We start from the raw sequence: 13,034 nt of genomic DNA, 5'->3' as shown, positions 1-13,034 counted from the left end.
TCAAGTGTTGAGGAGAGTCACTTCGAGTAGTAAGGGGGTCACTTCAAATAATGGAGGGGTTGGGCTTGGTTGAATGGGCAAGAGAGACACTGCTGTGCTTTGGCTGGTAGTTTTCTTGAAATGTTTGTGTAACCTGATGATGGTCTGAGGGATGATGATATTAAAGGCCGAATTACAGTGACCCCACTGTGGGACACGGTGACAATAACCGGTGAAGCGAATAATTGATAAATTTCTGACCTCAGACCGTCCTCATGAAGGGTTATGTGCTGGAACGATTTTGGAATTCTTAGGGCTGTGCATGGTGGAGGGTTTTTAAACAGGTTTTAGCGAGTGGTAGAATTGATGTAGGGTGGTAGGCAGTGTTGGAGTGAACTCGTACCATCACTGATTGTAGAAATAGAAATGGTAGTCTCTCTTTCAAGCAATGGTTCAGGGAGACCGTTTAGAAAATAAAGTGCACCAGTGGGAAAACCATTGCTGTTTTGTGACACAGCAAAACAAAATTCTAATTTTTATGGTAGAGTCTTGCAAAGACTGAAGGCTTTCATTGAGCTACATGTACAATGTAGTTCGAAGCAGATGTCCCAGAGAATCTTGCTAAGAGTAAGCAAAGCTTTCTAGTTTTATATGTTGATCAATGTGCTAATCGCCTTGTTGTGATTTGTAGTTGTGACATTAGAGTATTTTAAAATAAACTTCCTGGGTTTTGGTTTTGTTTTGTTTGTTGAAAGTTTTTTGAGTAGACATACAAGTGCTTTGTAGTCTACACTTTCTTTTAGCTCAGTATACCGTCATGTCACAGAACTTGGGTGTAAAAGGAACGTTACAGAATTGGTGAGAAACAAAAAATGTGAAGATCACAGGTCTACATAAAACTTGCACGGTCTAATGATGATAGTAGAAAACATCCCTTAAAATGTTTATGTCTGAAATTTCATACTTGATGAGAACTAAGTAATCTAATTTCGCGTTTGGAGTTTATCGCTCAGTGAGCGTTTTATTCATTTGTGTTTCGGCATCGATGCAATGCAAACTTTGCAATCAGGTTTTCACTATTCTCTCGTGACCCAGATGGCCGATCGATCTCAAACATGTTCTATAGGTTTGTCAGTTTATGTGTATGATGGATTACATAAAGTGCTTACACAGCCAACAACTTTTTTGCTAGCAAAACCAATTCTGTAATGTTCCTTTACGTCTTTCAATGCCAATGTCGTACATAACAATCTCATGTATATGAATCTGAAAGTTCAATTATCTTGTACAATATTTTTTTATGTACTCAATAAGTGTCATCAATCTTTCAATTTACAAACCAAAATACATGGTATCACAAAAGGGCATTATCACTCGAGAAATGCGATTGACTTTGGGGTATACTAAGCCCACACTTATCAACAAGATTTTTTGGGGGTTAGAAAGACTTACTTGTTCATTTGTTGCACAGAAATTTGAAAACCTACAAAAGCTGTGCATGTTACGTTCAAATCACAAACAAAAAGCAGGCACTGAATGAGTTAAGTAGCCACGTGAAGAAGCTAAGATTCCGATGGATCTGCACTGTAGGTTTTTTGTCTCACCAAGTTATTTTCAATAAACTAGATAAAAGTAGAAGGGGATTTTCGGTATTATTAACTTATTATCTTAGCATTATTTTTCCTAAGCCATTTCTGAATGAGCGGCTACGGCTGTGACTGGGCTTCCCTAATGGCAACAGCCGCAGCCACAGTCATTAATTCAGCCAATGGCTTGTAATCGGTGTCCCTAATTTAAAAAAATGTTTTTGCACAGTAAACACTGACTACCAGTGGCATTCTCTACAGCACCCTTTCTCTATATTCTGCAAATGTTATTTGTATGTTGTTGTTCTTGTTTTTTAGCAGAGCATACATATACATGTATATATTTAAAGAAAAAAACAGTAAAAAGTATGCGTTAGACTTGCACAGTCTATTGCCGCCAATGCCTCATCCATCCTATGAGCCTTTCACCTGGAGTGAGTGCAACTAATTTGAGCTAGTCTAAGAGTGGTACGAGCTAGTCTAAGGAAAGAGTGGTAGTGTTTGCAAAATAAGCTAAAAATGATCTTCCGCCGGCGCTGTACTCTTAAATGTGTCTGCAGAGGCACTAGGACTATGTTTGTGTGATTGTTTCTTGTCGCTTATTGTGGGTTTTTCTTCTGATTGTAGTCTTTTTTGTCTCTTTCTTCTTTTTATTTCTCCATGTCTTTGTGAATTTCCAACTGACCTTCAATAGCTCTCCTAGTGATTAACCCCTCTAATGCAAACTCTAACAATGGTCACGGTGACAGGACTACTTTAACAAACCCCAACGCATCTGATGAAGACCACACAGTCAAACCAAATGTGCCAAACATTGCCTCCGGAGAAAACACATCCGCGGAAGATGATGCCGATTGCTCGAAACCTGCCATCAGGCCAGCCCGGGCTAAATCGGATTCGTCACTTCAGGAGGCGACATTGAGGGAGAAGAAAGTGCGATCTATTTCCTTGTCGGAATATCCACAGAAGTTGAGGCTGAGCTACGTACCTGAAAGTGCGGACTTGGAAAACGCAGTTGCGTCATCAGTGATCGGAGCATCGATCTCAACAGATGACGTCAAGGTGATTCAAAAACAACAAACAGAGACATCGTACGGTCTCACCAAAAAGGGTCAACTTGAAGGACAAACTCACCGGGCTGAAGTCGAGACGTCCAATGTTGCCTATTCTGGGTCCACAGGTTAGCTCACACAATGGCATCCCATTTTTATGTCGTCTCATTGCTTGCGTCTGAATGCTGAGCATCTTGATGTTATGCCATCTTTTTTAAAATCACTAACATGTTTTTCCTTGCACTGATCTTCATATAACTTCTTTCTTCTGATCTTGCTAGTTTGCTGTGCATGTGATGTACGTTTGTGTACTTACAACACTTTCATTTCAAATGATCACATTGCAACATTTGTTGCCATATTGCAAAACTTAAATACAGCATTCGGAGCTTCCCCCACTTGCTGCTTATTTCCGGTCTGAAAAAGAATGAAGAGACCATAAAACTTTTATATTTAGATGCAGGGATACATGTATGGCTGAAATTAGTCAGGTACAAACTGTGTCTCTAACGTGCTAAGTTCCGGAGTTATTGTCCAAACATAGCAGAAAGAGGATCAACAAATCATGTTTAAAGTTTGTGTATAACTTTGGTAAGATTGAAAATATAAATGTAAGTCATGAGTAAATACTTGTGACTTACATGGTACTAAAAAATTGTCAGAGTGGAAATTTCCCTTGGAGTATTTTACCATAAAATTCTAGTTGAAACCCGAGTACTACAATTACCTTTGATCTTGTGAGTCCAAAATCTGATTTTAAGTACACAGGAGAAAATAGTGATGGTGTTTTTCGCTGTTTCTTGCGACTACGATGACCTATTGGGCTTTAACTTTCATACATGTAGGCTAACTTTGTCCCTTTCCCCATCTTATCATAGCAAAAATGAATAGTTAACTCGCACAAAAGGGGCCAGATTTAAATTCCGTCCAGCCTTGGTGTAGTTACGCTGTCTAAATTTGCTACTAGGGCTTCTGCTTAGGCTAGATTGCCGATTTATCATGCATTGAAGTATACATGTAGGACATCCTTAGCAATGCCTTGCGCAACAGTCGTAGCTGTAGCACTCGATTTGGATATAGCCTCACACTATTTTGAATGTGGGGTAAAAAGCCAAGATGGCTGCACACCATTACGAGATCCAACGCACACCTTCATCAATGTTTATCCATCATCACCATTTTGCTGTTGTGATTACCTCACCCAAGCCAACTTGGTTTTTACTAACTTCACGTTTTCAAGACTAGCCTTATCTTTAACCTTAATCTCTAACTACGATGGTCATGAACAGATTATTGGCTGCTGCTTGACATAAGTTGCCATAGCAACACCGTTAGCAACAGCCGCAGCCACAATTTCAGACAGGGCCTTGCTTTTCGTGTCTTCCAGTCTAACTTTGATACTGTCTACGCAATAATTTAAAACTTGTTTTCAGACCTAGTAGATATTCTCACGGTAGTAGTCGGGAATGTAAATGTGTCTGTAGTTTGGAATAATTTAATTTAAAACTTCAACTTTTATTTGTTTTCCTCCTTCTGTAGATGTGTTTTAATCTTTCAGAGACCATTCCTGTTTGTATACAATTTGTCACAATGCACCAAAGCAGGACTGGTTTTTAATCAACTGCCAGTTACAAATTTCCTCTCTTCCTTTTTCTTTTTTTTTTGGGGGGGGGGGGATTCGTTGGGTGAAAAAGGCTAAAATCATGCAGACATTTGCGGCTGCTTCGGATATGTTGGATTAGCTGCATGTTGTAGGTACAGTCTCTAAAGGGTTTATTAAAGTTACACCTGTAGATATGTGTCAACTCTTGTTAGATATTTGAAATGTGAAGAATGGTTTTTATTTAATGGCTGCTTAACAGAATACAACACACTTGTCTTATAACAGAGAGTCATTATTTAATTTTTAGTTTTTGTTTTCTATTTTTGTTTATTAAAATGGGGGAGTTGTTTAGGTTATCGCGTTAACAGTATGGTTTGGTAATGTCCTTGACCGAGTGGGACCAAGATCAGTATGAAAAGGGACTTGGGAAAGTGTAGGGATGCAACAAAAAAAAACTCATGGGAACAATGGACCATGTGACCTTCAACCTCACATATTTACAAAAGAGACACTGAGCCTGAACTTCCTGCAGGCATAAATTGTACACAGCTCAAAGGATGACAATTTTAAAGCTGATATTTAATGGAACTAAAACTGTCTGGTTATTATCAACTTTTGATGTGAAAAAAACGGGGCACATCTCAAAACTTCCACAGTTGTTACCTTTATTACTCTTAAATTTATGTAGAAATTTTGACGCAAAATGAAAGCTTTCCCATATGACAAGTGTACATGTAGTATCTTGCCTGCCTGAAAGGCCGAGGAATGTATGCGGCCATTGTTTTTGCTAACAAAAGTTACATGGTCTGTACACATGTACCTAATAAGCGACTTTAACAATGTATTTTGCACGTTTGAATTGAATGAATTTTTGCACGCTGCTGTTAAGTTCAGAAGTTTTCTAGTCACTGCACCTTTAGTAGCATTGAAGAAAGTCCACAGTGACTTCTGTTTACAGAGAACATGGGTGCGTGCCAGTCAGGCGAACAACGCAAACATTTGCCAGTGCACATGCACGTTTTCAAATGTGTAAGGCGCAAAATGTGTTTGCAAAGTTTGACAAACTGTTTTGTGGTGTTAACTTGTGCTCTGCAACTTAGAGAAATGGAGAAAAGCAGTAACAACTTGAAAATTGGACCAATTTTACCTCAAATAAATCAATTTATTTGTAACAAAGTGTGTTTTTGGTTACATCATAAAGTCTGCTTGTTCACAATTGTGTTGAACACCAGGTAATGGAATTGTAGACTGTATTTTGCTATCCAAGCTGTTAGCATGGCAGACGGTTGCGCAAAGGGTCGCTTGATTGGAACGTATCCCATGTATCATGTGGTTTTATATCTGGTTGATCTTGTTTAAACTGGAAATGTTGAAATTTATTAGTCACTAAAATCATTATCAGTATGATGTGAGTAACACTTCCATTGTTCATGGCAACAAGACAAAGTGAACACATATAGCAAGTGTCACACGTCACACATTACATGACCATATGTAAGCAGTAAAGCACAATTCCTTTCTGCTCAGCAAAAATGAGCAGTCACAGCTGGTACAGGTGACATGGCAATTTGGCTGGTATAATTTGGCTGGTGAGATAATAATGAACGAAAAAATACCCTTGTCACAGAAGTTGTGTGCTTTCAGATGCTTGATTTCGAGACCTCAAATTCTAATTCTGAGGACTCGAAATCAAATTCGTGGGAAACTACTTCTTTCTCGAAAACTACGTCACTTCATTGGGAGCCGATTCTCACAATGTTTTATATTATCAACCTCTCCCCATTACTTGTTACCAAGTAAGGTTTTATGCTAATAATTATTTTGAGTATTTACCAATAGTGTCCACTGCAAGCATATTTTGTGCTTGGCTTTTTTTGTGCTAAAAGCAGATCTATGAATTTGGCCCTTGGAATAAGGTTGTGTAAAGGGCCATACCATGCAGGAAACATAAATTAAGTCTGGGAAAATGATCTGGTTAATATTTATGACTAATCCCTACTTTTGTTTGGTTGTTGTCTCTCGGCAGATAAAGACGACAAAGCGCAGAAGGAGCTTCTCTCCCACATGATGGAGATGAGCTTGACTGAGGACTCCAAGGAGACCTATCCTCCAAACACTCAGGCGGAAGACACCAACTACATGCTGGAGGAAAAATCAGTCCATGACCTAGCGTTCAATGTCACCAGGGAGACAACTGAGTCTGTTGTCAGCGCCGCAGGGAGTGTAGATGGCGACAGCGTTGAGAAGGAGGAGAAGGCTAAGACAAAGGAAGACAGTCCCAAAAAGGCGGAGCCCGTCAGTGAGGAGAAGTTGACCGACCAGTACGCGCTGCTGCAGTCCCAGCTTGCCGCTTTGCAGCAGCAGATGATGATGTCGCCGCAGGCCGGCATGATCGGGATGCAGATGCAGCAAATGCAGCAGCAGATGTTGCTGCAGCAGCAGATGATCAGCCAAATGATGATGTCATCGGGCCAACAGCCGATGGTGATACCCGTCGCGTACCAACAGCCCATGATGTCACCCCAGCAGCCAATGATGTCACCCCAGCAACCAATGATGTCACAGCAGCAGCAACAGATGATGATGTCACCTCATCAGATGATATCGCCACAGGGACAGCAACAGATGATATCGCCACAGGGACAGCAACAGATGATGATGTCACCTCAGCAACTCATGATGTCCCCACCAATGATGTACTCGTCTATTCCCATCCAGCAGAATGCTCATCAGCAACTGCCGTCCACAGCCACAGTGCAGTCTCAGCAAACCCCGATCTTAGCCACCCATGAGCTAAAAGACTCAAAAGAGTCGCCCAACAGGGAAGAAGCTTTTATGAATGAAGCCGTGAATGCTGATGCGCAAGTAGACGAGGTTGAGGATGTGGTTCAGGTCGAGGTAGAAGAACGCGTAGAAACTGTTCCAAGACCTCTCTCACCACCCTTGAAAGCCGAGGCGGTTTCCGTTAGCCATCCAACTTATCATTTTGCCCGATCACGGGACGTGCCAAATGGTGATGCAAAAGTAAAGAAAGCATCTCCGCCCAACACACTCCGTAGTCCCAAGTCTCAGCAGAGGGTATCTGTTCTCATCAACCCAGAGGAGGCTTCTCCTGAGAAAAATGTAGCTTCGGAGGAGAAGGTCTCAGCGGAGAATCGCAATGATACCAAAAGTCCTCCTAAGATTGACGTGAATCAGAATGCAACCCCAGGAGACAGGTCATCGATCAGTGAGTTTGCTGTTAGTGGGTCAGCATCATCTTCTACAGAACCCGAGTCCCCAAAGTCGGAGAAGCCGAAGAAGTCGGGTTTCAATTTGTTCAAGAAGAAAACGTCAAAGTATTCCTACATCTTGTCCGCACAGAGGGAGTTCTCGAAGAAGTCAGAGACAGATCGTCAGCGCACCAGCTCCAACCCTCCCAAACCCGCCGAGGTTCAGTCGGACAGCAACAAGGGGTCCAGAGGTAGGGCAAACACCCTTGATTCCTATGACCCGAACCGGGTCGGTAGGAACTTTGCGTCCACTGACCCCGCCATAGCTGACTTTGAGCGGGACATGAAACGGAACGTCCATGTTCCTCCCAATCTTGCAATATCTCATTCCGCAATACCGCCAAGGACCAAACCAAAGACCAAAAAACCAAAAGACCAATCAAGTCCCGAACCCGCCCAAACAGCGACCCCCCTTACCCATTCCCCTAAAGAACCCCCTCTCCCAGTTACTAACGTTGATAACCAAGCAACTAACACCGCTTCTACTAACAAAGTCCCTGTATCCCCAAATACTTCTGATGAGACATTCACTTTGCCTGGACCAGCCACTTCGAAAGAAGCAATCCAAACTCCCCCCACACCAGCAACATCAGAACCCCTTCCGTCCCTGGCTAACAAACCCCAAGGGTCTCCAACCCATATTAACCCAGATGAAGCCATACTCTTAGAATCGCCTTGTTCCGACTCACCTAATGAAAACCCAGTACCCCCTGTACGAAAGACACAGATTAAGCCCGAGGACGCCTCGAGAACTGTCAAAGCTACTGGAGAGACCGAGGGAGCAGGCGGGCCTGTTCCACGGAGGCGGGCCAAGATCATCAACTTGAGGGCCCTGCAGGAGGAGCAAGAGAGGATCAAGGCAGAAGCCAGCGTGTCTGAGCTTAGACAGGTGGGGGTGTGTTCAACAACTTGAATGCATGTCGCTCCAAGCTCACACCGCTATCACCCATTGTTTACCCTCTTTACCCATTCATATGTTGGGGCAGATCAGAGTCAAAATTTCACCAAACTCACATTTCTACAAGCTTTCATGTGCCGCCTTGTTGTCTCGTATTTGTAACCTGTATCTTGTCAAAAATGGCCCTACATTCAACACTTACCACCCCGATTAACCCTTTTTATCCAGTTCTTGCTGCAGGCATGCAACTTTTCAGCTTGTCAATCTGATTTCCTTGATTCTGAAGAGTGTCATTGAGAACTAAAGAAAGGCTTGCTTTACCTGACACTTTTCTCGTTGACAAACTGAAGTTGCATGCCTGTTTCGTGGTACCCCACTTCTTTCCTCATACCTCTCCAAGCAGCCTACTGCTGCCGCCCATACCCAAAGTATTCCACTCCCACCAATACCCCACCCTTCTACTACCTCAAGTATTGTATTTTCTTTCCCATGAACCCAAAGTATCCTAAAACATCCATACCACTCCACCCACAACATAGTACCGTCCACAACCCACCTTACTCAGACTCGCGCCCTATTATTCCAGACTCCAACATCCTGCCTTACTAATACCCCAAGTATCCCATGCCCACCTCTCACCCCACTACGTTACTCCACCCCCATACCTTCCCATGAACTGTCACTGAACATCCTAATCCTGGCTCAGAACATTTTGATTGTGTTAAACTTTGCGATGGCCAAAATATTGTATCAAGATTGTTTGAGGTGCTATATATGTTGAAAGTCAAAAGCAGTGCATGAAATTCACCGCCTCGCCAGCCATTACGTTGATATTACATATGTGGTAATGTATTGAGCTCAGTCGTGGTAATTTAGCAGTGAAATCACAGAGGTCACAAATCTCGGTCATCAATTGGTTACAGAAGTTTATCAAAACTATTAAGCAATTATATAACAGTTGAAGTGATTGACTGTATGAGACTACAATTGTCACAAACTGCATGCAATTGAACCATGTATAAACATCCTTACACAAAACAAAATTTGTACAACATTTTTGGCTGCAAAAGCCAACTACTGGGCCAAGTTTCACAACGCTGTTAAGCAGAAAATAGTGCTAAGCAAATTTCCTTGCTAAGCGACAAATAAGTGGGGAGACAGTAACCTGTTTCTGCTCAGCAAATTTTGTCTTTCTCTGGTATGTTTTTGTGCTCTCAGGTTTTGTGAAATTGGACCTGGGTGTTGCTGAAGTAGTTTAAACAGGTTGACCTCAGTCATTGTAACTTGAAATTTAACCTCTGCAAGCTCGAAAGAAAAACAAGGATCCCAACACCTATTTCTACCTGTGCAGCAAACTTCTGCAGCACAGACCGAATGCAAAATAAGTCTCCAATTATTACCAGGCGCTATGTCTACAAGGGTTTAATGTGCTTCTATGTTTTTTTTGCCGATTTGCATGCACTTCGAAAATTTGGATCTTTAAAATGGAGTTGCAGAAATGCTAGAGAAATCATTGCAAAGCCAGCATCTTTAAATGTGCTTGAAAATGTTGATGTCATTTTTTGATCTAGTGTTGTTTAAATTTTTTATTTTTATAAAATCTTCCTCACGTTTCATCAACATCACATTGCTCAATTGTAAGTCGCACCGTTTCTGAATTGGTGGATATAGCTATGGCTAAGGCTATGGATATGGATGTTGCTAAGGATGTCCTATAGACCTTTGTCATGCTGCCTCCATCTTGGTCATGTTCCTCGTATCGCATAGCAATAATGAATGCAAATCATTTTGCAAATAGGAACCAGACTATTTTGTTCGTCCAGCCTCGGTTTGGTAACATTGATACAAATGGGAGAAATTCAAGATGGCTGCACAATGATAAAGGTCTTTACTCCATGTATGATGATGTGGCAATCCAGCTGTAGCCGTAGTCTTAGCCGCCATCTCGGACCCGGTCTCAGTGTCTTTTAACACAATACATTCATTTATTCAGTTTGCAGTGTATCAGAATTTTTGGAGGTTTAGTTCATACCAGTACCAAACCATGAGATTTGTCAGAATTGTTCATCCTCTTTCAGTATTGTCGTCATGAATCTTAATATTGTTTTTAGACTGTTAGAAGAGCAGGGATTTCAGACCAGGGCCCAATTTCATGGCTCTGCTTATTGTCAACTTCCCCAAGAATATTTTCCCCATGGAAGTTAAGATTTTTTTTAATGGAATTGCACTTTGCTAAAAGAAATAAATGGCCTTGCCCCCTCAACAAAATGAAATCTTACGGCAATTGTTTTCCTAAATGTGTTAACACTAGTTCCTTCACCTTTTTTTCCATTTTTCCCTCAGATCTTTGGCCAAGGTAATCAGTAAATCAAGGAAGAGAAATCATCTAGAAACTGCCAAGAGTGAATCTAGAACTTAAAAAAGGCATAAGTTATATCATTCACCCATGAAGTAAGCCTCCTACTGTCTACTATAGTCAACATGGACCAGTGTGGTTCTGATGGATAGACGAACTACATGTACCTGCCTGCAACATTAAGCACGTGGTGAATGCATCTGCACAGTAGATAGTCAACCGTCCAACTGCCTGACCGTTCAAAATTCACTGCTGTTATGAAGAAAGGCTACACTATGCCAGCCTGCAGTCTGACATCATGATGCATCTACACAGCACACAGTCAACCCTCCTACTGCCCACCTATTCAATATCATCCACTGTGGTTTTAAAGGATAGCTACACTGTCAGCCTGCAGTATGACATCATTAATGCATCTACATTGTACACAGCACAAAGTCAACCCTCCTACTGCCTGACCATTCAGTATCATCCAATGTGGTTCTGAAAGATAAATGCACTACACTAGCCTGCAATACTGACCAAATTCACCTGACTTCACCATTTTTGAATCAGTGTCCCAGTGTGTTATATACATGTACATTGTAGCGCACGTTGTAGGCAACCAGCATTCACCGTAATTTTCACATGCAATTTGACTCAAAAAATGGCGAGGGTGGCAGACAGTCCCGTGTGACGCCGAGTCGAGGGATCAGTAACACTGTAAACCACAAAATGTGTTTTTTCTTTTTTTTCCGTTTTTTAAAGTAATACTTTGCCTTTTAAAGTACCGACTTGGTCACGTCTTGGTTGAATGGACAAGATATACACTGCTGTGCGTGGCTGGTAATTTTCCGGAAATTTTTGTTGGGGTAACCTGACGAAGGTCAGAGGGATGCTGAAAGGCCGAATTACAGTGACCCACTGTGGGACACAGTGACCATAACCGGTGAAGCGAATAATTAATAAACTGCTGACCTTGAATGTCATAGGACCGATTTTTCGATGCAGTTATCTCAAATAATTGTAAAAAACATTCCCAAAAAGATACAATTTCCAAACAGTTGCATTATAAAAGCATTCCAATGATGCCATGTACTAATACAAATTTAATGAATAACTTGAATTTCTCCAAAATATTTTTGGATTTTTGACATAAAAGTATGACCAAATTAGCACTTATATAAAATATTTAAAAAACACTTGACTGAGTAAGGTAGTCTAATACCATGTACAAAATTGAAGGTTATTTTTAAAAAATGAATTTGAACAGTAACTTTGGTAAAGTTTAGTTAAGAGGTTTTTTGTTGTCTCTTAACGGAAAGTCTTATGTCAGTAATGGAAAGGAATTTCTGTTTTTCAGATTAGTTTTTGTTTTACATATCTCTAACCTCTGATTCTTCTACCATTTGATACCATCCACTGGTTTTCAAATAATAGAACTGCACTATATGCCAGTGCATCCACACAGTACACAGTCAACCCTCCTACTCTCTGACCATTCACTGCCATGCACATGGTTTTTTTTTTATAAGGGAAACAGCTGTGGGGCTGTGTCCAAGTGCCGAAGGCTCAGTCCTTTATCGTCCTTTTACGACCCTTAAAGTTTCAAACGGCCATTTAAGACCGAGTTGATACTACTATTTTACTTCCATAATGATAAAAGCCCTTTTGTCAAAAAAGCATACTTATGTGTGTTGGCTCGTATTTCGCGAAGGGTCAAACTGTGTGCTACGTCTCAAAAACTGTTGTGCTTACGCCCTCAAACTAATGCGTTTGACATTGAGTAGCTGTATGTATTGATTTTGAGCGTTAGTGAAGACGTAAGCTTTGGCGTACATATGTTAAACTCCTCACTGTGGTTATATTGCACGTTTAAACATGACCACAATGATAGATAAACTATGCCAGCCTGCAATGTGACACCATGTGTTCAAATGCATGTACACAGTACACACATGTACATGTAGACCCTACAGTTAGTTCCATGCGGACTGAGTTGTGCCATCCTACAAAACCTGTGTAGTTGAAGGGTTTCAAATGGTTGGTCAACTCACTGGAAAATGATTAAAATTGTTGGTTACAAAATGAGAATGTAAAACATGATAATTGACATTAATTGATCACATCTACAGTACTCTGAAAATTTCAGGAAATGTTCAAATGGATGTTTTTTTTCTTATGGAAATTAATTGATTACTTTAATAGACCTCTAAGAAAATACAAGTACTTCCTTGACTCTGATGTGCCAACTTAACACCAAAGTGTTGTATATATTAATATTAATTGGCCTTTATAATTCGCAATGT

At 41.0% G+C, this 13,034-nt stretch overlaps 1 protein-coding gene across 7 annotated transcripts in view; it reads left to right on the top strand.

Moving 5' to 3' along the window:
* The window catches only part of LOC139948753 (uncharacterized), a 35,872-nt gene extending 25,007 nt beyond the window's left edge, over positions 1-10,865 (top strand). For 5 of the 7 annotated variants that reach the window (XM_071947064.1, XM_071947063.1, XM_071947062.1 and 2 more), the window contains 3 exons: positions 2,260-2,745; positions 6,247-8,381; positions 10,734-10,865. In XM_071947064.1, coding sequence (XP_071803165.1) covers positions 2,260-2,745; positions 6,247-8,381; positions 10,734-10,757 — 2,645 coding nt within the window. In that variant the 3' untranslated portion in view covers positions 10,758-10,865. The remainder of the gene's footprint in view (positions 1-2,259; positions 2,746-6,246; positions 8,382-10,733) is intronic. The other 2 variants (XM_071947067.1, XM_071947066.1) reach the window with 2 other exon arrangements.
* The last annotated feature ends 2,169 nt before the right edge of the window (positions 10,866-13,034 follow it).

The sequence above is a fragment of the Asterias amurensis genome, chromosome 16 (assembly GCF_032118995.1).
Source record: "Asterias amurensis chromosome 16, ASM3211899v1".
Lineage (NCBI taxonomy): Eukaryota > Metazoa > Echinodermata > Asteroidea > Forcipulatida > Asteriidae > Asterias > Asterias amurensis.
This window is presented reverse-complemented; position numbering and strand designations above follow the sequence as displayed.